This window comes from Gadus morhua, chromosome 18 (assembly GCF_902167405.1).
Source record: "Gadus morhua chromosome 18, gadMor3.0, whole genome shotgun sequence".
Classification (NCBI taxonomy): Eukaryota; Metazoa; Chordata; class Actinopteri; order Gadiformes; family Gadidae; genus Gadus; species Gadus morhua.
The window spans coordinates 20,777,601-20,805,479 of NC_044065.1; the positions used below are offsets into that span (position 1 = coordinate 20,777,601).

The 27,879-nt window shown below is 47.6% G+C and overlaps 1 protein-coding gene across 1 annotated transcript; it reads right to left on the reverse strand.

Annotated features, from left to right (window-relative positions):
• On the reverse strand, positions 1-26,118 carry rgs7b (regulator of G protein signaling 7b). Its single transcript, XM_030340924.1, has 18 exons — positions 25,845-26,118; positions 25,181-25,289; positions 14,140-14,236; positions 8,953-9,003; positions 8,068-8,174; positions 7,817-7,868; positions 6,931-6,995; positions 5,715-5,791; positions 5,541-5,622; positions 4,763-4,837; positions 4,335-4,433; positions 4,105-4,166; positions 3,805-3,915; positions 3,386-3,511; positions 2,586-2,772; positions 2,399-2,488; positions 863-892; positions 1-710 (listed from the first exon to the last, which is right to left on the reverse strand). The coding sequence occupies exons 2-17, from the start codon at positions 25,250-25,252 to the stop codon at positions 872-874; spliced, it is 1,374 nt and encodes a 457-aa protein (XP_030196784.1). The 5' UTR covers positions 25,253-25,289; positions 25,845-26,118; the 3' UTR covers positions 1-710; positions 863-871.
• Between the last annotated feature and the right edge of the window lie 1,761 nt (positions 26,119-27,879).

Below are 27,879 nucleotides of genomic sequence, written 5' to 3' on the forward strand. Positions count from 1 at the left end.
TTAAAGTATTCCTCATATCTTTGATCCATAAACCCCCCATTATTTATTTTAAGTGTAATGTCTTAAATAAACCTAAATAAATTAATAACCAAGTCTGATCTCATTCAGACTGGGTTCTCCATCACAGTCTTCATCCTAGACTGGGATCTCCATCGTCTCATATGAACTGTAGCCAGTGAACATGCAGATCTCCATCCCGGTCTCAATCCAAGACTGGGATCTCCATCTCAGACTGGGATCTCCATACCAGTCTGAGCTAACTCATTAAACCATGGCTACAGCATTGCTTCCCTTGCGTTGGTGTTCTCTGTGAAGATGGCATGTATGCAAGGAGTAGGAAAACTACAAGATCCATTTGAGTAATTTGTGGAAATGTTCCCAAGAATTGTTCTCATATGATTGGTTTCCAGGTGGGGATGTTTGTCTGGAAAATGTCAATGAAACACACACATATCACATAGGATGTAATACCCCACAAAATCGTTTTCCAGGACTGTCCGTACATGTCTCCATCTCCATGGCTACAGTTCATAATAGACGTCTCCATGGCTACAGTTCATATGCGACGCTCCATGTCCACTGGCTACAGTTTATAAGAGACGTCTCGATGGCTACAGTTCATATGAGATGTCTCCATGGCTACAGTTCATATGAGACGTCTCCATGGCCACTGGCTACAGTGATATTGTCGAGAGCTGATCTTTGTGGTCCTGATAAAAAAAGACAGAAGATCCAATTAGCATTATTTATGATATAGTACATTATATCAAATATGATATAGTGCAATGTCAAATATGATATGGTTCATCATGTAATTTGACCTTCAGAAATGTCTGAATGGAGTATTGCTGGGAGATCTTACCTGCGTACTTCAGAACAAGGTTTTGCTTTTCTGTGGCCAGAGAAGGGAATTAAAAAGCAATAAGACAACGATAAATAAGAAGACATTTGAAGAACACAATAATTTGACATTCTAGGTTTTTATGAACAACCATTTACAGAATTATTGAAAATACTTTGTAGCTCATTTAGCAGAAAGCATGATATTCCCTAATGGCAAATGTTTCTTTCTCTCTAAGGAATCACTTACCGCATCACAAAACAATCGCTCAAAATGGCAGACGGCTTCGTTCGAATATCAAGACAAAAACAACCACAATAAAGACACAACAGCAAAAAACATGCAAAGCAAACCAGCGAACGACATGCTTGGAGGAGGTGCAACACAGAGAGTAGAGAGCTACAGCTGCAGGAAACACAACAAGCCAAGCAATAAAGCAACAACCAGACATGAGAAGGAAATCCATCTGAATGTTAGGACACCAAAACCAAAAGGAACCACATTCCACAGTACTGCAACAGTGGCAGCTTAGACTGAGGCACAACGGAGAGTGTGGGGCTTTAGATGTGTTGGAGACACCAGTGGTTAATTTTACCCTATGGCACCTCATATACAGGATATTTTAGGACAGGGGTCCCACAATCTTTCTTAAAAAAAGGGCCAGGTCAAAATTATCGACTTGAATTAAAAGATGCTAAACATATATTTATTTATATATACTGAGTACATATTCTGATGACTTGCACTGAATGGAGTCCGCCAGGGTTTCATCGTCCGGACAGTAGCTTCTCGTAGCTAGTCTCAAGCTGGCTTCCAAATGTCCCTCCGTCATGGTGGAATGGTATTTAGACTTAATGTGGGAAAAGGCCGACTGGCAAAAATAAGTAGAGCCAAATAATGCAGTCAAGGAGGTAGCATATTTCCTCATGTTTGGATACTTTTCCTATTTGAGTACTTCCCAAATTGCCCATGAGCCCTCGACTTAAACTCAATATCAACTAGTACAGTAAAAATCTCATCCTCCACTGCAGACATGTTCAGGTGAAACAGTGCCGTTTGTTGCGAGTGCATCAACCTCAACATCTTCCCTAAATGGATAGCTCATAAATGTAGCATTTGGCTCGAGTAAAGCTAAGTCTTGAAACCATTTGTCAAAGTCTGACAGACAATTTTTGTTTGTTTTTATTTAATTATTTTTTTGGAATGTCTCCCAATCTATCCGCACTACCTTTTCGATCGACCGGTATATCGCGATCAACGTATTGGGCACCCCTGTTCTATGATATTAAAGTCAGGCCAAGAAATATTGATAAAAAAACGAATGAACAAATTGGCAAGTCTCAACAGAGATGACCCAGCTAGTGTGAGCTTTAGCAGAAAGTGGAACAGGACAGGGGCATGATGTTCCTGCTGTAGGACTGAGGATAGCCCCGATACGAGGTGTGCTCAGAGGCACGGAGTGATCTCCTTGATACGGTTTGGACCTCTTCACTCAAACAGATGAGTGTTCAGACACAGGTCTCCTGTTCAGACACAGCTCTCCTGTTTAGGTCTCACCTTCTTCCTGGCCTGCAGCAGCTCCTGGTAGCAGCTGGAGCGGAGGAAGCGGCTGTACGAGTCGCTCTTCATCAGCTTGTAGATGTGCTCCTGCAGGGGGAACAGAAGGGAGGATCTCCTTCAAACTCGGTTGTTTACCGTTTCTCTTTGCTTTGTTTAAAGGAACAGAAAGTGAGTGGGGGATCACCTGTGCGTCCTCAAAGGTGTAGCGGCCGGGGTCTTTGATATTGTGGGTGGTCTTGGCATAGCTTTTGGAATCCACGTTGATGGCACTTGGTGCCCCCGGGGCCAGGAACTCCTGCCAGATGTTGTGGACCAGAGTCGCTACTTCTCTGACGGGCCGCTTCTTCAGCTCCTGCACCGCCAGCCAGAACCTGAGCAACAGTCCAGTGCTCATTGTGTGAACACATGATGAATGGATGACTTATTGAGCCTTCTAAGACCGTATTCAACCACAACAGGAACCAGTGGAGATCAGGAGGGCCTCACCAGGCTAACACATCCTAGCTCCTAGCATAGGGAGGGTCTCCTAGCTCCTAGCATAGGGAGGGTCTCACCAGGCTAACACATCCTAGCTCCTAGCATAGGGAGGGTCTCAGGAGGCTAACACATCCTAGCATAGGGAGGGTCTCACCAGGCTAACACATCCTAGCTCCTAGCATAGGGAGGGTCTCAGGAGGCTAACACATCCTAGCTCCTAGCATAGGGAGGGTCTCAGGAGGCTAACACATCCTAGCTCCTAGCATAGGGAGGGTCTCAGGAGGCTAACACATCCTAGCTCATAGCATCTGGAGGGTCTCAGGAGGCTAACACATCCTAGCTCCTAGCATAGGAAGGGTCTCAGGAGGCTAACACATCTTAGCTCCTAGCATAGGGAGGGTCTCAGGAGGCCAACACATCCTAGCTCCTAGCATAGGGAGGGTCTCAGGAGGCTAACACATCCTAGCTCCTAGCATAGGGTCTTGAAGTGTTGTTTTCATGACCCACCTCAGGTTCTCTGAGCTGAATTCCGACTCCAAGAACTTGAGGAACTGTTCTCGACCGGCCGGATCCTTCAGAACCTCGTTGAAGCCAAATCCCCATCGCCGTACTCTCTGTTGCCCAGGCTCTTTACTACACACACATCACAGACACATTGGCACACACACACTAATGTCAAGCTATGATATGAGGATATTGTCTGGACCCTGTGCTCTACATGTCATTGTGATGTGCACCGTGTCTTTTGACGGGGCCAAAAGGCTCCTTGTTGGGCAATGCCTCAGCCGTCTGATTGTAACGCTGTAACGACAGGCCTGAGCCACATCTACACGGCGTTGCATCCCATGTGGATCAAGTTGAAAATGGTTTTATTAAATTATACAACAATATTAGCAGAATAGAGTGTGTGTTCATGGGGGCGTGACCTGGTCTCCAGCTCCCAGCAGGTGGTGTCGTCAGAGGTCCAGGGGTTGGAGGGCTCTGGGGAGGTGAAGCAGGGGTCGTACTCCGTGTACTGCTGGCTGTAGCTGATCAGGCTAAGGGGAGCAGAGGACGTGTTCAGAGGCTTTGGATTGAGCCCATTCAGTGTTTATGGTGCAGTTTTTTTGTCCTTTGTCAGGTTGATAACACATTGTGATAATGAAATAAAACAACTTCAATGGAGATAGAGAGTCAAGGACGAGTCAGGATCCAGTGAGGACCCCTGAGGTGAACAAAGGGGTTACCTGTCTGCTGCCTTGGACATCTTTAACCGATGTCTCTCCAGATGGGCCTGCCAACATTGAATCTGATGAAAAAACAAAAAAGGAAACAGAGGAGGAGTAAATAGAGGTGCTGTCAGGTTGAAGGGAAGAGGCCGAAGGTCCCAAGTACCGTACTTTATCACTATCTGCTTTAATCAAATGAGGAAACTTTGTTCCTTTATTCCATGAGCCCGTATCAGTGTGGGCCTTGCCTGTTGCCGTAGCTCCTCCTTCGTTGGCTCTTTGGTCTCTGGTGTAGCAGTGTTCACAGGACTGTGACAGCCAACGTCGTTCTGCAAGCCATACACTGACTGGGACCACACCCACCCACAGAACAATGGTGGAGGACCACCGACAGAAGATGGGGAGGAGGTGACAGGAGGAGGGAGAAAGATGGCGTTAAGGTGGCAGTGTGAACACCCTGACCTCTTACTCTCTCATCTGGCTCCCTCTCTAGATCCCCAGAGGGAGGGTGTTAAGGTGGTCAAAGGAAAAAATGAAAGAAACATTATTAACAAATGAAAAAAAATGTCCCCTAAAATTCACATTGTGGAACAACCAACCCAGTGTTTTTGTCTCATATTTTTGCTGGTTATTATGTGATTATTTGGGATTTCAAATGTTCAGTATTGAGACTCACCTTCCTGGTTTTATGCGGTTCTTTCATCCGAGAGGATTTCTTGATGTCCGTCTCTGTGGTGTTGACGCAGCCCGGCTTGAGGGGAACAAGAGGAGAGGGTGAGGAGACGTCGTTCACGTGAACAGCACCCATTAAAACGCTGCAGGTCAGATTAAAGAGCCATCATTGGAGGATGAAATGGCCGAGCCATCCGTCAGCAACTAGTGGCTGTAATTAGCCTCGAGGATCTGTTCAGAGCATCTCTTCTCTGGGGAAGAGATGTTCCCTTTGGGGAATCCATCTCACCTGTCAATCACAGGAGAGTGACATGTTAGCCGTGTCAAAGGCAGACAAACGTAGCTCTAATATACAGCAGCCTTAACTGACTGCATTGAGCAGCACCTGCACTACTAGCATTGGTACAGCTAGCAGAGGGTACTGTTAAATATGCAATGGATAGTTGGATTGTTGTCCGCCCCATGCCTTAGGGGGCGCTCTACGGCACCTGTTAAGTGTAACTTGTAACATTGTGTGTTAAAATGGATATCAAGGTCCAGTACTACAAGATACTCTTACATTATATTACGAACATAATAGGTTATGTCCAAAAACCTCATGAACATACACAAACATTTTTCAAACATTTCTTTTACGTTCATTTGAGACAATTGACTTAAAAAAGTACGTATAATAGGGTTAAAAACATATTTTTCAGTTCACAGACATGTTCGCAGCACTGATTAGCAATTCCTTCCATCACACTGGATGTGAATGAGATTATCCAGCTAAGGCCTCTCACCACAGGCCGGTGGACGTCCCAGAAGGCCCTCTCCTGGCTGTCCAGAACCTTCCTCTCCACCTTGTCCCTCTTCTTGTCTACCCTGAGCAGGGGCAGAAGCAGAGGGGATGTGTTCCGTGACATGCTGACGTCGGCTCTGTGTTTGTGTGAAGGCAGATGGTTGGTCCGACCTACTTAGCTTGTGCTTCTGCTTGCATGAAGATGAACTCCCATTTACGGGCATAGGCTCTCTGAAGTCGAGCTAAACTCTCCTGAATGACACACGCACATGCGCACATGCGCAATCACGCACACACACACACACACACACACACACACACACACACACACACACACACACACACACACACACACACACACACACACACACACTGATTAATTCCTTGCGAACAATATTAACAATTCTAACAAATTCAATAGAAACTACCTGGAGAGAGGTAATTGGTAACACATTTAAAGAACGAACTTTTAACTCATGGTCTAGTAATCATTTACTAACGATGTTCATAAGGTTGCGTCATGTTAACTATGGTATTTATTTATACAAGATTGAATAGGGTAAGGGTTTTTAGAAGGTAAGGGTTAGTGTTAACCCTTACCCTATCATATAATTTGTAAATTAACGCCAGAGTTAACATGAACCCCATCAGTCAATTATTACTAGACCATTAGTTAGCAGTAAAATAAATTATACTTACTTCTGCATGAGGTAATGTTGACTAATGATTAATTATTCTATCCTTATTGTTAAGTGTTACCAAGACATCGTGAAGGTGAATTTATTAGAAATGCAGGTAACATCTTGCATGAGAATGTGTTTGTATTCAAATATATATCTTTGCATACTTTTTAATATATTCCCTACTTTCTGTATTAACTATAAGAAAGATATGAAGTTATATCTTCATATCCTTCCTAATAAAATGTATCTTTATATATGAACTATAGAAGACAAAAGCCGCCAACATGACCTAATGATGCTGAAGAGCTGTCAGATGGTGAGGGGGGGCTGCTACATCATAGCCTACTGTCAGATGGTGAGGGGGGGCAGCTACATCATAGCCTACTGTCAGATGGTGAGGGGGGGCTGCCACATCATAGCCTACTGTCAGATGGTGGGATCATAGCCTACCGTCAGATGGTGGGATCATAGCCTACTGTCAGATGGTGGGATCATAGCCTACTGTCAGATGGTGGGATCATAGCCTACTGTCAGATGGTGGGATCATAGCCTACTGTCAGATGGTGGGATCATAGCCTACTGTCAGATGGTGGGATCATAGCCTACTGTCAGATGGTGGGATCATAGCCTACTGTCAGATGGTGGGATCATAGCCTACTGTCAGATCGCGCAGCAAGATGGCTTGCAGCGCGCTACATGATAGCCTACCGCTTCGTAGTCGGCCAGCTCCAGCCTGGCCTTGTTCTGCATGGTCCTCTTGCACAGGTAGACGGCTGGGCCCCGCCGCATGGAGAGGACATGAAACAGAGAGGACACCTCTGAGCTACGAGAGGAGACCTCTGGGCCATGAGGGAGAGGACCTTTGAGCTACGAGAGGAGACCTCTGGGCTACGAGAGGAGACCTCTGGGCCATGAGGGAGAGGACCTCTGACCTCTGAGCTACTGGGCTCTTTGATTACATTCTCTTCAAACTCTTCTTTATTCATCATTATTCAATTAAACACATGGCTGTGTTTTCTGTTCTCCTGACCCGATTCAAAGGAAGCCCTTTGTTAGCTTGCTCTTGGGGACGTTCACTTTGGGTTTGTATCGGTTGTCTCTGGCCAAAGGGACTGAAAAGATCTAGCAAGGTAGACTGGTAGAATAAGAACACATGCAATGTTTTTAATTATTTAAATCATCTACATAGTGTAATCTATCTCTCCTCTGACTCTTAACAAACCCTGGGAATGTTGAAATGTTTTTCTCCCGTGCAACCTATTAATAAAATCAGTTTCCATCTGCTAATGTTTTTTATACCTCACATACATGAGGTATAACTCATATATACACACATATATATATATATATATATATATATATATATATATATATACACACACACACACATACATACGTACACACAAATATTTATTAATGGTGGCATTCCGTCCAGTCTGTTGACAGTTCGATAGGCGATTTTATTGACCATTCAATGGAGTATTTTATACAATCCTTTCACATAGTGACTGACCTATAACTTCAATACAAGGTAGATGAAAAGTGTAATTGAAACTAATTCTGCAGTACAATACAAACCATTGCAGTCTCTCACCATAATCTGTGTTCTCTGGCTCCCAGCAGTTTGAGGGCCAGAAGTATGGAGTCTGATGGCAGAGAGAGAACCAACGGATGAGGAGAGAAACAAACTAACAAGTTGAATGGCAGCAAGGAGTTAGTGGACAAACACTTTTTAGTTTCCTATTTCCTTTTTACTACTCTCTGCTGGCCTCGGTGTCCATACAGAACGACTGTCTGTCTGTCTGTTGCATCAGGACAGGTTGGGGCTGGGAACACGAGCCTCACCTGGAACCGGTAGAAGGTGCCGTCGTCCTTCAAGGACAGGACGTGGTCAGAGATGGGGAAGAAGTAGCCGTGAGCAGCCATCAACGTTCCCAGATGAAGAGCCTCGACTAGAGAGAGAGAGAGAGAGAGAGAGAGAGAGAGAGAGAGAGAGAGAGAGAGAGAGAGAGAGAGAGAGAGATACAATTACATCCCGTTTAACTACATTTCTGTACGTACAGAAAGTAGTCTCACAAATCAGAATTTAGATAAATAATCTAAAGTCCTATGGCAGACAAATTCAAATCTGGATGAATAGGGCTTTTCACCGTATTTGCTTCAAATTAGTTTTAATTAACGTTTGCCAGTGAAAAGATAAGCAAAAGCATACTGTTTGGATGCGAACGTTCTAAGAAGAAGTGACTGTAAAGGTTTCAAGTCCACATGGTGTTCAATGGCCACTGGGGTAATCCCTCTTCTGACTCCAATCTCTCTGCATGCAAACAGCAAGACGGGACCAGCCTTGGGTGGGATGCAGGTGATTATCACAAGCCTCAATTTAGTGTTGGGGGTCTGTGGGAATGTATGGCTGACGGCTGGTTTAAACAGCCTCACTAGGCCGAGTCTGATTGGACTCCGGGTCAGGTTGCACACCTATGGTGCATTTAGTTGTCAGTGTGCACCAGGTTAATCCAGCCATCACTAGTGTTGAAAAATAAATCCAAATAAAATTAATAGGGAAAAGCTAAAGCGCGTGTCGCCAAGTCACCAGCCTTAATGGTGAGTGACTCTGAGTGAGTGGCTGATATTCCACTCCACTAATGACACTGCTCTGATTGGTCCCCAGGTCACTGAACACCAGCCATCACATCAGCTTCAGTACAACAGGAACAGTCGACAGTCTCTCACCTGGATCCTCCATGTTTAGATGTGTAAGCATCCACTGGACAATGTCTGACCCTGAAAAACCCAGGTATTAATGGTTACATCACATTGTTTCATAACATCCATTTCCCCAGCACCACCACTGTTTTCTATTGGCAGAATATCATGGAGAGAACACTTCTGAGTGCAGGGATGGGGACATCTATTCATCTCAGTGTCAGGTTGACCTAAAATATGTATATTATATAAATGTTTTTAAAGCGATGGACAAAAGGAACTAAAAATGTAAAATGACCATCTCACTGGGGGTTGTATCCACTCAACATAGATAGCTTGTGTTTATTTTTATATTCTATTCTATTCCATCATATTATAAGTATATTAAAGGAACAGTGTGTAGAATTGATTGGCATCTAGTGCAACAGACTTGGCAGAAAAGTGTAATAATAATCAGTGTGTAATCCCATGAAAATAAGACCCTACCATACTGATATTCAGTATGGTAGGGTAGGGGTCCCCAACCTCTGTGACCTCATAGATGACTACAGGCATACCCCTCGTTATTATTATTTCTGAAATCCAAAATGACTTAATAATGAACTTTTTCTGTTCTTTCATTTTTTACATGTTTGCCAACAACGACTTCATCTAGCAATTATCAAAAAATAATATTTCCACGGCCACAGTCCACAGCGCAGGGTATAGCAGCTTTTAGTTCGGTGATGTAGGAGGCGCTGCAGACAGTAATGAAGAGAGAGATGTTCATTAAGACGTATCATGATGCTGATCATCACATTGTTTTGTTAACTCTTCTTGCTGTCACTATTTGATGATATTACGACACCACAAATCCTTGCCAATTCATGACATCCCCCATCCCCCCGTTGTAGCTGAGGCTTTCAGGGTGTCTCAGGTGTCAACCAGGGGTGTTCGGCCCCCTGTATTTCTCCCACTGAGCCCCCCCTTCTCTCCTCTATGAAGACGAGCAAACTCTATCTTCTATGAAACATCCTATGTATTCAGACTTTGCAGTGATGCTGGAATTTTACTCTTTAATCCAAGTGTAAGATAGTGTAGTCAAGGGCAGTTTGCAGATGAGGGGGGTTATGATACTCTACATGGTTGTGCATTCTTTCATACATCAGGGGACATTTGTTTTTGAGGCAGTTCCCTGTTTTATAACACTTATTCTGAGAAAGTTGGAATCCAAAAGGAAACTATTGATGCCACGTCGACTTAAAAAAGCCGGAAAACCAACGGAAAGGAAAAATGTGGGAATTTTTCACCTATTTTCAGATCCTTTTGTGCCTAAAGGACTATTGGCGGCAACATATTCAGAGATGGTTCAGGATTGAGTGAAAACGCTACAGCTGTGAGACAGGCTGAGATCTACTCCTTTGGCACGATAGCTCCATGTCAACGTAGCGCCTCTTTGAGCCCACCTGATGCCAGGACCAGGCTTCAGCTCCCTGGAGCAAACCAAAAGGACTAGAGGAAGAAGAAAGCAGACTGCCGATTTAGACCCCAGAAACAAGAAGCTAGGAGGCTGGGACAGGAGACAGGAGAACGGAGCACAGCAAGAGGGAGAGAGCTAGGGCCGTGGGGGCCCTGAGATCCTCAGGGGCCCAGAGGACTCAAGATGCTCAAGAAATAATGAAAAGTATACAATTTGAAGATTGAAAAAGCCATGTGCGTGCCTGCCTGGCTGCGTGTGTTGCTGACCACAGGTAGTTGAGGCTACCTGCATCCATGCAGAACTCTGCATGGAGTTATGATTGTAGCTTATGTTATGCACGCGCACACACACACACACACACACACACACACACACACACACACACACACACACACACACACACACACACACACACACACACACACACACACACACACACACACCTCGACCCAAGCCATTAATACCTGCTCATGTTAATCCATTTGTGCACCGGTACATCTGTCGGCCCATCCTGTATCCTCTCCATCCTGATCCTCTTTCTCTGGTCTGTGATCCTCTTTCTCAGGTCACTGATCCTCTTTCTCCGGTCTCTGATCCTCTTTCTCCGGTCTCTGATCCTCTTTCTCCGGTCTCTGATCCTCTTTCTCCGGTCTCTGATCCTCTTTCTCCGGTCTCTGATCCTCTTTCTCCGGTCTCTGATCCTCTTTCTCCGGTCTCTGATCCTCTTTCTCTGGTCTCTGATCCTCTTTCTCTGGTCTCTGATCCTCTTTCTCCGGTCTCTGATCCTCTTTCTCCGGTCTCTGATCCTCTTTCTCCGGTCTCTGATCCTCTTTCTCTGGTCTCCTCCCCATCCATCAATCCTCTAATCCTTCCATTACCACCTCTGTAACATCTTCGTCTTCGACCCACTCTCTCCTAGCCTGGTCCTACCAGACCATCGTACTTCATTTCATTTGTACAGTCTGGAACTGCCCAATTGACAAAAGTTCACTCACTTGGAGGCGGGTGTCTGTTGAAGTTTTAAAAAGATTGGATCTGCCCAGTGCCACTCTGGATCTGCCATAACCAATCGCATAGCGCTTGGTCGGGACGGATGTCATGCGACGGGACCGGCTCCTTCACCACTAACGGAGCCAGCTGGAAAATCTAACTTTTTCCGAACCCGGTGGGGAGAAGCGCCACAACATCATGGCCACCAACAAAACTCAGCAAAGCTTGTTCTTGCTCCAGCTTTAATTGATTGATATTCGGCAGCGATCCCACAACAGACCAAATAGCTTCTCTCGTATCCTTCTCCATTGTCTTCCTGGTCTTCCTCTGACTACAACTGAAACTGGCGCGCAACCTTGACGTCATCGTTCTCAGCCACTCCCTCTGTTCGCTGCTTGGACCGCCCAAAATCTGGCTTCCAAGGAACCCATGCATATGAAGCAGACCAGGACCTAGTACTGAGGTGAAATGAAAATTGAGCGGAAGTAGGTAGGTGGGCGGTGCCAGGCTAACTTTCTCCTCCTCCACTTCAGAAACACTCATTCACGCCTTCATAACCTCCAGTCTGGATAAATGCAACAGCATTTTCTACGGCCTCCCCTCCACCGACCTCCATAAATTCCAGTAGGTTCAGAACTCTGCTGCCAGATAACTCAACCATACCCGCTCCAGAGAACACATAACTCCCATCCTCAAACATCTTCACTGGCTCCCAATACACCACCGAATTCAATTCAAGATCCTGCTCATCACCAACAAAGCCCACAATAACCGTGTCCCCCTCTACCTTACAGACCTCCAAAAGACCTCCAATCTGCCATAAAAAATAACCTAATTCAAAAGTCAACTTAAAACCCACCTCTTCAAGAAGCATATGACACCTGACCCCACCCATATCACCTCGCTCTATCCCAAACCTTATTTTGAGATTTTCTGTATTTTGTATTTCTTTTCTATAGGTATTCTCTATGATGATAAGTTACTTTGAGTGACCTCCAGAATAAAAGCTCTATATAAATCCTATAAATTATTATTATTATTATTATAGTGGTCCTACTGGAGCTGACAGTTCCCTGGGAGGAGCGCATGGAAGAGGCCAATGAGAGGAAGCGTGCCAAGTATGCCAACTTAGTGGAGGAGTGCCGCAGACGGGGGTGGCGTGCCCGGTGTGTGCCAATAGAGGTGGGCTGTAGAGGCTTTGCAGCGCGATCTCTCTGCAAAGCATACAGCATGCTTGGAGTCACAGGTGCACGTCAGAGAAAGGCCATCAAGACCACCACAGAGGCAGCTGAGAAGGCCTCTAGATGGCTGTGGATCAAGAGGGGCGATCCGTGGCTACATGCTACTTAGGCACAAGTTGGGAGTTGATCAATCCCGGCTGGGTCGCCTGGTTGAGGGTGTATGATGTTGCGAGACCCGAAACACCCAATTACCCCAGGTTCCATCACTGATGATGTGTCTAAGTGCATCAATAGATGTATGTTAAACTTATTATCATTATTATTATTATTATATTCCTGTAGAATAACTCTTGCAGTATTGTTGCACAGAAGCTCTATTTGAATACATTCAGAGATTGATCCATGGATCCAAACCACTGAACAATTTAACATTATTGACAAATATAATTTATTTAACAAAAATCAAACAAAGGGGGGGGGGGGATTAAGCAGTCGCTTGTACCACTCAAAGCCATAAACGGCCTGTTACACATTATTGGAGAATCTTAAACTCTGAGTGAGTTCCCTGCTGGCCTGAACAGCCTGTGGTGGTTAAACGTTTCCAGTATTTGTATTGCATGCATGCGATTTGCAATGATGGCCATCAATGGGAAAATAGCAATTGATCTTCGCTTGCACACAAACATTTTTGATACACCACAGTAGGGCTGAACGATTTTAAGAAAAAATCGAAATTGCGATTTTTCTGGTAGAGATTGCGGTTTCGATTTCAACCACGATTTATTTTCTTTAAATCAAGTTTCAGTATAAATTATTATAACCAATGAATTCCATTAAGGTAATGCAATAATGAAAACTGCTGGCAACAGATTTCAAATGTAAGACTGTTTATTCAAGTACCTAAGAAACAACAACCAAAAAAGTCAAATAAAAAGGGAGCCCTCTTTCTTAAGTAAACTTTTCTTAAGTAAACTCATCAGCATCAAAATAATTGCACCTTTGTAAAATAAAAAAATAAATAAAATAAAAAACGCAGCTTTGACGATCCCAAAATCGTAATGCTTGAGATCGCGATTTTCGGTCGAAAACGATAGATCGTTCAGCCCTACACCACAGGCAATCTATTAAATACTAAATTATTTATTGTTTTCAAATCCGATCTGTAAAACATTTATGCAAAGTCAACTTCCGTCTCTAAAGGCTGCAACTAATAACCGTGATCATGTGTCTGGTTATGACTAGTGTTATGTGATTAGGTCTTATGATTCAGCCTTAATGTATTGCATCAACTATATATGAAACCAACACAATAATTAACAGTGGACTTTGACAACATTATTTTCTTCTTCAACAGATTGTGATTCATGTGGTGTTAGGGTTAGAGCCTGGGTTAGAGCCTGTATCACTAGTGATGTTCTGGTGACAGTTGAATCTACAAACTATGATCAGTGCTGGCTCGGTGACAGAATCTATCTCCACCACGGTTACCATCTCTCCTGTCCTCACTAGAGACCTTATGAAGGTTGTAGAGCCCATGAATTACCATACCATGAGCGTAGCGAGGCTGCGCAGAAGAGGCCCTACCTGATATGACGCTGGGGATCTTGGATAAAAAACTCTTCACAGTCCTGATGGGAATTCCATTCTTCTCCTCCTGCATACGAGCTACCACTTCTTCCATCTGAAAACAGGAATCAGAGATATTTCAGTATGATTATCATGTGCGGAGGATATTTCAGTATGGGTATCATGTACCAAAGATATTTTCGTATGAGTATCAGGTACCAAAGATATTTCAGTTTTTCTTATCATGTACCAGAGATATTTGAGTATCATGTACCAAAGATATTTCAGTTTGAGTATCATGTACCAGAGATATTTCATTATCATGTACCAAAGATATTTCATTATGAGTATCAGGTACCAAAGATATTTCAGTATGAGTATCATGCACGATCATGTACAACCATGAGTTCCTGTCTGCTCAGACAGACAGAGGGAGGAAGCTTAGCTTAGTGTGACTTCTGCTACGCCACTCCACCTTGGAGGCTGCTACACCACCTAGGAGGCTGCTACACCACCTAGGGTGGGGGTGTTGAAGCCGTTTTTCATTTAAGTGTGTATAGGATGATAACCTGGTGGTCCATGTGCTTCACGAGGCTGCTTCATTTTACCTACACACCCACACACAACACCTTATGGAGCATACAACTCCCCTCTGCCACCCAAGAACTCTGGCAAGGGTTACCAAACCCAACTCAAACCAGACTCCCTCCAGGGTTACCATACCCAACTCAAACCAGACTCCCTCCAGGGTTACCATACCCAACTCAAACCAGACTCCCTCCAGGGTTACCATACCCAACTCAAACCAGACTCCCTCCAGGGTTACCATACCCAACTCAAACCAGACTCCCTCCAGGGTTACCATACCCAACTCAAAGCACAGACTCCCTCCAGGGTAACCATACCCAACTTAAACCAGACTCCCTCCAGGGTTACCATACCCAACTCAAACCACAGACTCTCTCCAGGGTTACCATACCCAACTCAAACCACAGACTCTCTCCAGGGTTACAATACTTAAAATAAATAAACCAAAATAAACCATAAATAAACCACCCCCAAACCCCATTGTCCCCCCGCCCTGGGAGCAGGGGCCTGGGCTGCTGCCTTGCCCTGTGGAGGTGTCGGAGGCCTGGCGGTGGCAGGGCTGTCTGGACGAGCTTGGTGGAGGTTGAGCTGGGTGGAGGTTCAGTAGGTAGATCCTCTGAGCTACCTCCATCAATTTAACATTTAAATAGTACCTCCAGTAAAATGTAGATAATGAATGGGTTGACGTTCAATCAGGCTCAATCTGACACGAATAAATGAACAAACCAAACGCATTAGAGATGAGGAGATTGCCTTTCCATGGCAATGCAGAACCCATTTACTAATGAATTATAATGGAATCATGAATTGAGTCCTTAAGTTCTGTGAAAGAGATTAACGAAGCAAAGCTTGAAATTATATGAATAGAATTGGAGGGACAGAGCTAGTGACAGACTGGGATGGGTGGAGAGCTCCTGAGTGTAGTAGTAGTGATCATGTGTGTAAAGGTTTCAGCTCCCAGCAGGGGGCGGGAGGAGTTGACATCATTAGGGATTATATCGGAAAACACAACACGGGGGTAAACAGCCTCACATGAAAACCAAGCTTAGCTCTAGAAGTGTACATGGCATTTAGGATAGGTTAGGTCATGCTGTGGTTGCCGTGTGTGTGTGTGTGTGTGTGTGTATGCGCATGCGAGCGTGCGTGCGTGTGTATGCAATATAAATAAAGTTGCCTTGCCTTGCCTTGTATTTTTCCATTTCATAATATCAGTAAATTACAGTCTATTTAACGATGCAGGTTTTGTCATGATGTGAATACGGTGTGTAATCAGACAGAACAGAGCTCTGTCTCCACAGAGACCAGACCAAGCTTGATTTCATAGCAGTATTATAGCCTATTATTGTTAATATTATGCAAACCTGAAACGACTTAGCCGAGAACACCCCTAGTGTAAAGTAAAGGTGCATTGCACAGTTAAAAAATGGTAATCAAATAACCCTAAAATGACACACAGAATAGCTCCTTATCTCTTTACTTCTACATTAAATATAATACATATGCAGAGGATCCAACCCTAAAACGTGTTGTGAATGTAAAGTGATGTAGCGGGTTACATGTTAATGCTATAGATCGATCTGATTCCTGGTAGATATCTCGACCCAAAAACACATGCTACACATGTTAGTGGAAGTTGTGTGTTACAGGTAACATCAATATAACCTTCTGGCCCAACACCGGAAAGAAGCGAGTGGGAGGGCTCTGGGCAAGAAACAAGGAAGCCTGGATAGCAACAAAGCTCCAAACCTAAATGAAGAGAGGGTCTATGAGGAGTCGGACAGACAGCATTTGAAAATGGGCGGGGGCTAGCTCAAGCAGCTCAAATATCATTGGCTGGCCCATAATATTGGCCGATTTTGTCATGTTGAAAATATGTGCATTGGCCGACGATGATGATGTCATGGCCGATTAAAAACGACTTAAACTTGAGGAAACTAATTGCAATACAGCTTTAGAGCCTGTCAGAAAATCGAATAATATGGAGTGAGAAATCTCACTGACTCTTAAACAGCTTTTTAGAGATAAAGAAAATGACATTGTCTTCATTTCATCAGGGTCAAAATAAACCACCAGGTTAATCAGAAACACACAGCAGAGGTTCGAAGGGAGAACACCAACACCTTCTATATTCAACCTGCTGTCAACGTCAGGAATCGGTAGACCAAACAGGTGAATGCCCCCACCTCCCCTCTGCTGAGATATAATCCGGCTCCAACCCCCGCTGGGTGTGTCCCCTCCCCGGGTCCTCGCTCTTTAAAAGGGTGCTCCGGGGGACAGCATTACTAGATGCATGAGCCACCTGGGCCCCGCTCCCGCCCTCTGTGCCTCGCCCTCATCAATGGCATGTCCAGAGAACAGTGCAGTGTCAGTCCTCCCCTCAGTCACCACTCTGGAACACATAGGCCCAATCCCATTTCTACCCCTTACCCTTACCCCCCTTGTTTTGAAGGGGTAAGGGGAAGGGGTAAGGGGTAGAAAATGGGATTGGGCCTTAGAGCCCATCCTTTAGGGTCATTCTCGGCAGAAGCAATCGCAGAACCAAATGGCTTCTGGAGAAGAGATACCTGGAAAGATGCCTTGTGGATGGACTGGTTTTACTCTGGAGAAACACTAAGGTAGTTCAGATATTTATTTACGGAGTAACTGAGGAAGTTCTATTTCATGTAGGCTACGCCGTCTAGGCTTCTGAAAATTCAAACTATGCACCAATCAGCGTGGGCTGGCACCGCCCACATTTCCCACGGTATCGTGTCTATATAACACGGTGTATACCGTCGCTCATCCTCCCTTTTCTTTCAGCACTTGTGCTTATCAGCGAGAATTGAGAACACTACAAAGTAAGAAGAAGATGACTTCAACACGGATCTCCCAAGCCGGTGGCAGCGGCACTGAAAAGGGCCGTTTGTCCACGGCCTCGCCCGAGCCGCTGCCACCGGCGAGGCCGTGGACAAACGGTCCTTTTCAGGGCCCCTATGCGCCTCCTGTCCCGCCTCCCTGGCACCGGGTGACGGGCACTTGGTGTGTTTTCGGTGCCTCGGCGCCGACCACGCCGCGGCTGCTATGGCGGCCTCCGTCTCCTGTGTCGCCTGCCGGGAGCTGCCTGAAGAGGGGATCCTCTCCAGGCATCTCTTCTTTTCCCCTGCGGTGGACCTGGCTGACGCCATCGACCTGTTCAGGGCCGGCCCTGACGACAACGATGGCATCATCGACGCCGACGACGACGCCTCCATGGACGACGTCTTCGGCGACTCGGCGTCCGGTTTTTCCCGCTCCCGGGTTTCAACCGCCACCGCCGTGCAACACGAGAGACCGCGCCGGATGGCCGATCTCTTCGGGGAGATCATGGGTGAGGCGGCGGCCATCAAGGGGATTCCCATGCCGGCCCCGCCTCTCGCCCCCGTATCTGACGATATGCAGGGCGAGTGCTTTCGCACCCCATATTCTTCCCGACGGGTTACCCAGTGCCCCTTGTTCCCGCCTGTGCAGCACTTGTTCACTGCTGCCGGTGGGGACCCTTCGACCCTGAAGGCCCCGGTGAAATCCTACACGGATTTCCCCAACGTGGAGGGGTGGGCCGATACTCAGGCTAGGGGGATCCCTCGCCTGGAGCCTCCCCTGGCAGCGCTTCTCTGTCCGGGCGCCGGATGGCGCCCTAATGAAAAGCCGCTGCCCCCCGACCGCCTCCAGAAGCAGATTGTCGGCCTAACGGACAGGGTGTTCGTTTGTGCCACTCAATCCGCGGCGGCGGTCAACAACATCGCCCTGCTCTCCTCTGCCATGGTCTCCTTGTTGGCTGACAGGGAGGCCTACGGCCCGGAGGAAGCCGCGAGATGGCTGGCGGTTTCCCGCTTTTCCAGCGCCATCCTCCAGCTATGCCAGCCAATAGCCGTTTCGGCCGGCCGGCATATGGCGTGGGCTACCATGATAAAAAGGGTCATATGGCTCTCCCACACTGCGGTGCCGGAACGAGAGCGGGCCAGCCTCGTCCAGGGTCCACTAGCGCCTGATGGCCTATTTGGTCCCTGGTTCTCCGAGGTTCTCGCGCCCCAGCAGTCTGTCCGTGAGAATCGTTCCCGGTTCGGGGCGATTCTCACGGGCTCCTCCCACCAGCAGGCCGGGAGGAAGCGGGGTCCAGGCCGGTCCCAGCGTCCCAAGGGGCCGTTCCGACTCCAGTCCCGGTGCCGCAGCAGCAGCCGCAGCCGCCGCCGCCGCAGACGGGGAGAGCAGCGCCACGGACCGGGAAGTTCCGGAAGCTTGCTCCTACTTTTTCCTTCCCCAATAAAGAAAAAAGTAAAGACCGTTCGGCCGAACGGCAGTACATGGTACCTAAAGAGCGATATTCCTTAGGCCACCTGCGTCCTACGCTTGTGGTGCGTTCCTCTATGTTGCCTTTTTCCCCCCCTCAGCCCGGTGGCTGTAGGGTGGCGGTCGGACGGCGTGTTCACATGGCCTCTGCTTCACCTGCTTCTAAGAAGCGGCGTCCCTTGGAGCCTTGCAGACAGATCAGAGACACGTTGCACGAGCCCGTGGATACGGCCGCTTGTACCGGTCGCCTGGTTCCCCACATTATCCCCTCTACATCCCTTCAACAGTTTGTGGGAGGTGAGGAGAAGGGTCCGCGCGCTGTGGCTACAGCCTGCGGACAGCGCATGCGCACAGGTGCGGCGGCCGGACGGCTCGTTCCCTGTTCAGCGGGCACGAGCGCGACGTCTAGACAGCTCGTTGTTTTTACAGCGGCTGGTTCTGGTACGTCTCCTACGCTCGCTGAGCCTCCTCCCATTCATGGGAAGCCCCCCTTGGTTCACACGCAGTGTGGAGGCGGTAGGGGCCGAGGAATACGGGTTATTCCTGGACGGTCTTCCTCAGCTGTCGGCTCGCCCTCTCTCCATCCGCTATGCGTGTTGGCAAGAGCGGTGCGTTCTGCCATCGTGGTTGGACACCACGTTGAGATGGGGCCATCCCATACAGTTCAAGCGTCGTCCCCCACCCTTTATGGGGTTGGTGGAGACCATGCTACGGGACCCGGCTGCGAGCACGGCTCTGGCAGCAGAGGTGGCACTGGTCTCTTGGTGAAGGGGGCCATCACTGTCGTTCCCCCCCACGAGTCTCACCTAGGGTTTTATTCCCGCTACTTCCTGGTTTCCAAGAAGTCAGGGGAAAAGAGACCTATTCTGGATCTTCGCGTGTTCAACAGATTCGTTGCCACGAGGAAGTTCAGAATGCTCACTGTCGGAGCGTTGTTCCGGTGTGTGAGAGAGGGCGATTGGTTCACATCCCTGGATCTAAAGGATGCTTACTTCCACGTCCCTGTTCGGCAGGCGCACAGGAAGTTTCTCCGCTTTGCCTTTATGGGGATGGCGTACGAGTACCAGTGTCTGCCGTTCGGCTACTCCCTGGCTCCGCGCACCTTCTCAAAGTGTGTGAAGACGGCGTTGGAACCGCTCAGGCGTCAGGGAAAGAGGATTCTCTTCTACCTAGACGACCTGCTTATTCTGAGCAACTCAGAGGAGACCGCGAGAAGGGCCACCATGTTGGTGATAAACCATCTCTCCTTCCTGGGTTTTGCCATCAACTGGGAGAAGATCTCCCCGCTCCCCAGCCGGCAGACGGACTACTTGGGGCTTTGCCTAGACTCAGCCACCATGACTGCGATGCTTTCGCCTCCTCGGCGAGACGCCATCCTGTCGGCGCTCTCCCGTTTTCGCGTTCGCAGAAACGTGACCGCACTGTCCACCATGCGCCTGTTAGGGCTGATGGCAGCTGCCCACCCCGTGGTCCCCCTGGGTCTGCTTTTTATGCGCAGACTCCAGCGGTGGTTTGCTCGCCAACGGTTGGACCCCAGGCGACACAAGCTCAGGGTGCTCCTCGTTCCCCGTTCGGTGTCGCAGACCTGGAATATTGGAAAAGACCCTCCGCCCTTCTCAGGGGTGTTCCCCTGGGCAGGGTGGTGTCCTACGTAGTGGTCTTCACGGACGCCTCATTAACGGGTTTGGGAGGAACGTGCCTCTCTCACTCGCTCGGAGACGAGTGGTGCACGCCCCCTGCAGCACACATAAATGTGTTGGAGCTCGACGCTGTGAGGAAAGTGCTGTTGCATTTCTTTCACCTGGTGCGCGGCCGCCATGTTCTGATCAGGACAGACAGCGTGTCAGCGGTGGCGTACATCAACAGACAGGGGGGAGTCCGCTCCCCTGCTCTCCCCTGCTCTTGGGCTCATCAGTATCTCCTCAGTCTGAGAGCCCTGCATATCGCGGGCGCCCAGAACTTTGGGGCGGACCTCATGTCTTGAGGCGGTCCCCGCCGAGACGAGTGGCGGTTACATCCCGACATTGTCAGACTGATCTGGCAGAGTTTCGGGACGGCGCAGGTGGACCTCTTCGCGTCCAGGGAGAACACGCACTGCAGGTGGTGCTTCTCCCTTAGCCCTCGGGATCTCCCCCCGTTGGGGGTAGATGCGTTGGCACACACACCTCGGCCGCGGGCTCTCTTGTATGCGTTTCCCCCGCTCCAGCTGATCCTTCCTCTTCTGGAACGGGGCAGACAGGAGACTCTGTGGTTTCCAGAGCTGGCCGCGCTCTCGCGGTCGGCGCCGTGGCCGGTACCGTTCAGGCCGAATGCGCTTTCACAGGCCCACGGGACGGTGCACCACCCGCCCGATGTCTCGGGACGGCTGTTGGTTTGGCTCCTGAGAGGTTGATCCTGCAGGGCAAAGGTTTGCCTGAGACGGTTATCAACACTATTCAGAGTGCTCGTGCGCCTTCTACTTCTTCCCTCTATGCGGCGAAATGGTGCGCCTTCTCTAATTGGTGTGAGAGGAACCACGCTGTCCAATCTCAATGCGAGATGGGAAGCGTGCTTTCGTTTCTGCAAAACTTATTGGAGAAAGGTTTGGCATTCTCCACTATCAAGGTCTATGAGGCAGCCGTTTCGGCTGTCCATGCAGGCTGTGATGGTGGACCGATCTTCAGCCATCCACTGGTCAAGAGATTCTTGCATGGGGCTAGACGGGTTAGGCCTGTTTCACGCGTGCTTACACCACGCTTGGATCTCCCCACGTGTTGCGCGGATAGTCCAGGGATCCTGGATCGAGCCTCTTTCTCAGGCCCCTTTGGATGCCCTGTCCTTTAAGACGGCGCTCTTGTTGGCCTTGGTTTCTGCCAAGCGGGCCGATGAGCTAACTCTGTCTGTCAGCCCGAGTTGCTTGTTGCTAAACGAGGACAGCTCCTTCGCGTCCAGACCTAATCCTGCGTTCCTCCCGAAGAACATTAATAGTTATTTTCGGTCGAGGGATATTGTGCTTAAGGCTTTTCACCCCCCGCCTCATTCTAGTGAGGCGGAGGCGGAGTTGCATCTCCTGTGCCCGGTTCGGGCATTGGCTATGTACGTGAATCGCTCGGCCGCGTTCCGCTCCACACAACAGTTGTTTGTGTGTTATAGCGACGCTAGCAGGGGCCGCGCTCTCTCTAAGCAACGGTTTTCTCGCTGGGTATGTGAGGGTGTTTGCTTAGCCTACTCTCGGAAGGGCTTGGCGCCACCGTTGGGCATTAAAGCTCACTCCACAAGGAGCGTGGCCGCTTCAACGGCTCTACTCAAGGGCGTTTCGGTGGAAGACATCTGCGCGGCTGCGTCTTGGTCTTCCCCCGGCCCCTTTGTCCGTTTTTACATGTTAGACATGTCCAGGGGCTCACTCGGCAACTCTGTGCTGGAGTCCGGGACCCCTTTTACGGCTTAAGAATATAGACATGTTCTTTAAAGCGGCGTGGTTGGATTTCCTCTCGCTGGCTGGCGAGTTGGACTTGACTACTAGTCTTACTCTCCCACCTTTTTTCAAATGAAAAACAGGCTAGGGGGGTTTTCTATTGACCCACCAATTGTCAGGTGGTTTTGTTTGCCAGTATGGCATCCCGCCGTTTCTTTCAAATAAGAAACGGCCGAGAGAGACCCCTTATTGGAGAGCCGGATTCCGTAGCTCCGCCCCCGGTGGTAGCGGACCTAATGGAAACCGTGTTGCTCTGGTTTTTCTTTTCTTTTTCATGGGTTCCATGAAGCACGGATTAGAGCCGGAGTCTTTACAGACTCAATTTTTTCTCTCTTGATCATTGCCTTGCTTGATCTAGGAGGAATTCGTTTTTTATTAAGCTGTTGTGTTTTACACTTCCTTGGCTTTTTGAGTCTTAATGTGCTCGGGTGACTTAGGTCGTTTTTACTTGGGTCCAGCAGGAGTACATTGATCGGGCTCCGCTCGCAGCTTCCCCTTAGCCCATAAGGCGAAGCCTAGACGGCGTAGCCTACATGAAATAGAACGATAGTTATGTTATTATAACTCTAGTTCTATGATTTTAGGCGCAGCCGTCTAGTTTCCCACCTGCTGTACCTTCCGAATGCTGAAAGAAAAGCGTGGAGGATGAGCGACGGTATACACCGCGTTATATAGACACGATACCATGGGAAATGTGGGCGGTGCCCACGCTGATTGTTGCATAGTTGGTGCATCCTGTGAATTTTCACAGGATAAGCCCATAAGGTGAAGCCTAGACGGCTACGCTTACAATCATAGAACTAGAGTTATAATAACATAACTATCGTTTAATCTAGAAACCTAACCCTATCTTCCTTTCAAACACACTAACCCAATCCGTCCTTGTCCTATCCAATCAGTGTGGAGTGCACCTGCTGTCAAACATGAAACCCAACATACATTAAGTTACTCTAATAGACCCCCACGCATAAACACAGCCTGAGTACCGGACCCTGGAAAGGTTACTGTCTGAAAAGTGAATCAATCTCAACCTCCACCATAGCTCCTGTTCCTGTCCCTATATAGTTTGCCTGGTTTTCAATGCACTTATCTCGCAGTTGCACCAAATTGAACCTTTTTCCAGAATAATTGACGGAATATGCACTGCACTTTTTATATAGCTAAAGGTTGTTTATTTGTTGTGTTGTATTTATGTATAACTTGTTATCTCCTCAATTCTGTTCTGTTATCTGGCTTCGAGCGGATGCACCAGAAGCAAACTCCACAAGCCTTTACTCATTAAACTGTTGAATTCGTTGTGTTTTTATTTGTATTTGACTTTTAACCTGATCTCTTATGTTGTTGTGTGGAGGAAAAAACAAAAAGAACGTTAAATCTGCTATTAAATCAAACACATTAGCTTTAAATCGACAGCTGTTGTCAGATCGCCCCTCACTGTCACATCAGAATAATAAAAAAAAATCTCAATTAATCTCAATAGAGCAAGCTAATATTTGAATATTTTTATTTGACTTTATTTGACTTATTTGAAGTAGAAGCAATATTATAAATGCTGCAATTCAGTCTTCCATGTTGGCTACTCTAGATAACAGGCTTCTGAATACTTCACGCACAGACACATGTACACATTATAGAGAAATATTACATTTGTAACAAAAATGTCTGTCTTTAAGACAAAAGTTTGTCTGTCTATCTGTCTGTCTTTGTGTCTGCCTGCCTGCGTGCAGTGACATTAGTTCTGTCCTAATGAGTGGTGCTATCTCTCCTTCCTGGGGTGTTTCTGGTTAAAGGTTAAGTGATATCTGAACCTCATTAAGGACTGCAGCAGAATGCAGAGGGGTCCATGAAAAGGCTCACAACGCTCACACCGCAATACCATTCAACCTCACTCATTCTGCTTCCTGGCCTGCATACGGCAGGTCAGATGGGGCAGGAGAATGAGGACAGCAGAGAACACGACAGGAAGAAGGAAAATAGTTTCTGTAGAGAAATCGACGAGGCCACAATGTAACCTACAGAGGAATCACTCCCTCAGAAATCCATCCTCAGTAGATGGAGAGGGTTGACTGGTAACCGGAAGGTTGCTAGTTCGATAGCCGGCTCCGACACTCCTTTTGGAGTGTCGAGGTGTCCCTAAGCGAGACGCCTCACCCTACCTGCTCTTGACTCCGCCGTCGGTGTGCGAATGTGTGAATGAATGGTTGTCGCTTTGGATAAAAGAGTCCTCCCTCTGGGCCAAACCCGACTAGGAGCCCCCCGTTGGCTCAGTGGTGGGCGAGAGCGCCCGGGCACCGGGTTCATTTGTTCAGTCAGCAGAACTTCTCCGACACCATGCTGACATCCTCCCACCGTAGCTCACACTGGATCATGCTCAGGCTCCCTGAGCTCCGTGTGGATCAGGCTCGAGTAGGGGATGTATAATGGAATAGCATCCAGCGCCCCCTGGTCCGTCCTGCGACCCACAAGCCATCCAGTCTCATTCCCCCATGTTGACTCCATGAGTGCTCAGCAGTCACCTCTCCATGGCCCCCATAGGCCCAGCTCTAGCAGGACAGAGCTTACTTATACGTTCTCTATGTGGTGCCCCTTATATCCAAGCCAGCAATAGGAACTGTATTTAATGTACTGTGTGTGTGTGTGTTTGTGTGTGTCTCTGAAGACAGACAGACAGACAGACAGACAGACAGACAGACAGACAGACAGACAGAATACCTTCCTGTAGACCAGCATGTTGGGCGAATCCTCCAGCGCCCCACGGGGGCTGCTGGTGTTGGTGTGGGCCATGGCGGACCACCAGGACCTGTGGAGATCTTCAGCAGTCCTGAGGGACAGAGTCGCCTCAGGGTTAGTCAGTCTGCTCCCAGTACAGGCCACATAACAAATACATCTGGTTGTACAAATACCTTCAAATGATCCAAATAATGTCAACGGTCTGTGTTATATTACTACCACTTAAAGCCCTTGGAAAATACATTTCTTGCCTATTATAGAAACAGCAGAAAAATATTTGTCATTAATGAGGCTATAAAGCTGCTATACAAAACTCCTGGTTAAAGACGACGTCCCCAAATGAAGGTGGCTGTACTGTTATCAAACTGATCCTATGTTCTGTTGACTATCGGCTGACACAATCCGATCATCAGTCCAGTTCCACATCGGACCCCATCGGACCTGGTCGGAGGGCGCAGCAGGTGGCCCGTCGGAAAGATCAAAACACCCCAACATGCTCCTAACTTCCCGACCTCAGTCCCGCCTGCTCTGTCGACCAGTGGACCAGTGGACTGATCCACACGGGCCGTTCTACCAACACCCACACTCGGGTTCCTGACCCGTCTGACCGCACCGTTCAAGGGTCACTCGGGGTCTGATCTCTTACTTCTTCAGTCGTCCTGCGCGCGAAGAGGAGGAAATTCAAAGATGATGACGTCAACTGTCACGAGCCTTCTATCGTTGTGCACCTGTTATTATGGTTCTCTTAGAACCCGGTGCTACTCGCTTGGTCGGTGTCCACGAGCCCCCAAGGCAAAGACACGGGCATAACGGCTCACAGCTGACTGGATGGTACGAGAGAGCGGAACAGCCCGCGAGAAAGAGGTTTACCGCACGAGACGAATTTTACACCGCGCTGCCGCGCACCAGTCAAGGCTCCGCGAGCGCGCATCATTCGTGGGGGCCAATCACGGCGGAGTGACGTCATCAGCGCCTTGGTAACGTTACGGTTGCGAATTGCGACCGAACATACGGAAGAGGAAGGTATTATATAATTTACAATGCAAACAGACGATCTTTCACGTGCCACGCTCCCTCGGGACGGCGACTGATCCGCTTACCGTGTAACGCGCGGGACGATCCGGACAACCCGGTACCCAGAGCGTGACGCGGGCTCGGGTCCGAGGGGGGACGGTCACGGTGCGATGGGTGGAGGTGATGGCTCTGCAGTAGGCCAGCCTCGTTCTTCTAAATGCGTGTTCCGTGACCGTCAGGCCTTTGTGAGAACAGGTCCGGGCCTTATTATATGACAGCCTGGATATTTGATGTTCCTCAATCCTCAGACATCAAGAAATGTTCTGCTCCTTAAGTCCCCTCCGCCCCTGGTCAGTGGAACAACACCTTATCTTCTCCAATTCCCTCCTTGTTTTCCCTCCCAGTATAACCTTCTCTCATTTCCTCGGATTCTTATCAGCCTCACCTCTAACAGCTCCATCATATACTCCATGGAAGAATATAAAGACTAAAGGCTAACCCAACATATCCCTTCAGACCATTCCTGACATATAAACGGAATCAGGAATGGAGTGTAAATAATTAATGATAGCCTCGTTAAGACAACATGTCTGGTTTTAAGTTGATCTAAACTCATGCAACCTTGAGCCCACTGAAATACTGATCTAATACATAACAATACAAATATATAATATATGTAAAGTACCATGCATCTACTTATTGACCTTTTCTTCTATATATTTTTTCCTATCTATTATTTCTTATATTATCTCATATTTAGATTGTAATAACACGTTAAACACCTTATTATAACAACACATGTAATCTGGCGCCTGGTCGAGAAACAGGCCTCTGCTGCACTCTAGTGTCTGAGGTCTTAATTACAACACCTGATGGTCTTAATTAGAGGGGCAACACTTAATGGTCTTAATTAGTAAGAGGGCAAAACGTGATGGTGTTAATTAGTTAGAGGGGCAACGCGTGAAGGTCTTAATTAGTAAGAGTGGCAACAATTGATGGTCTTAATTAGTTAGAGGGGCAACAAGTGATGGTCCTAATTAGTTAGAGGGGCAACGCGTGTTGGGCAAAGATAGAGTTAAGGAAAATTAAGGCTCAAAAAGCAGGCTAATAATCTTAAAGTGTTCAAATACTAGTGTGTCTGTTAAATGCTTCTAAATACTTGGTATCTATAGTGAGTTCAGTGTATAGTATAGTATGATGCAGTGAGTTGTTGGTCAGTGGAGCTTAGAACAGCAGGAGTGGATCGATCAGGGGGCTGATAGATTGATCAGGGGGCTGTAGATTAATCAGGGGGCTGAGTTATGTCACTGAGGCGGGGAAAAAGGTGCCATGCCTCTTCAAATGCAAAATGAGTGATCTATAAAAACAAACCTGCCAGGACGATGTTTCACCTGTACTAAACAAAACTGACGGATGTGTACCAACACTTCAGAGAGGAATTGAAGAGATTGAATACTGATACCTCACGTATTGAATATAATTGAATTAAGTCTTATAGGACCACATTCTAATAAACCTTCCCTCAAGCAGTGTTATTTACTTGTAGTGTGCATTAACGGTTGGATTTTAAAGGATGTAGCCTGAGCCAACACAAACCTTGCATCAAAGTCAATACGTCATGCCTATCATCAGCTGTAGAAAATACATTTTAAAAGTAGGACAACACA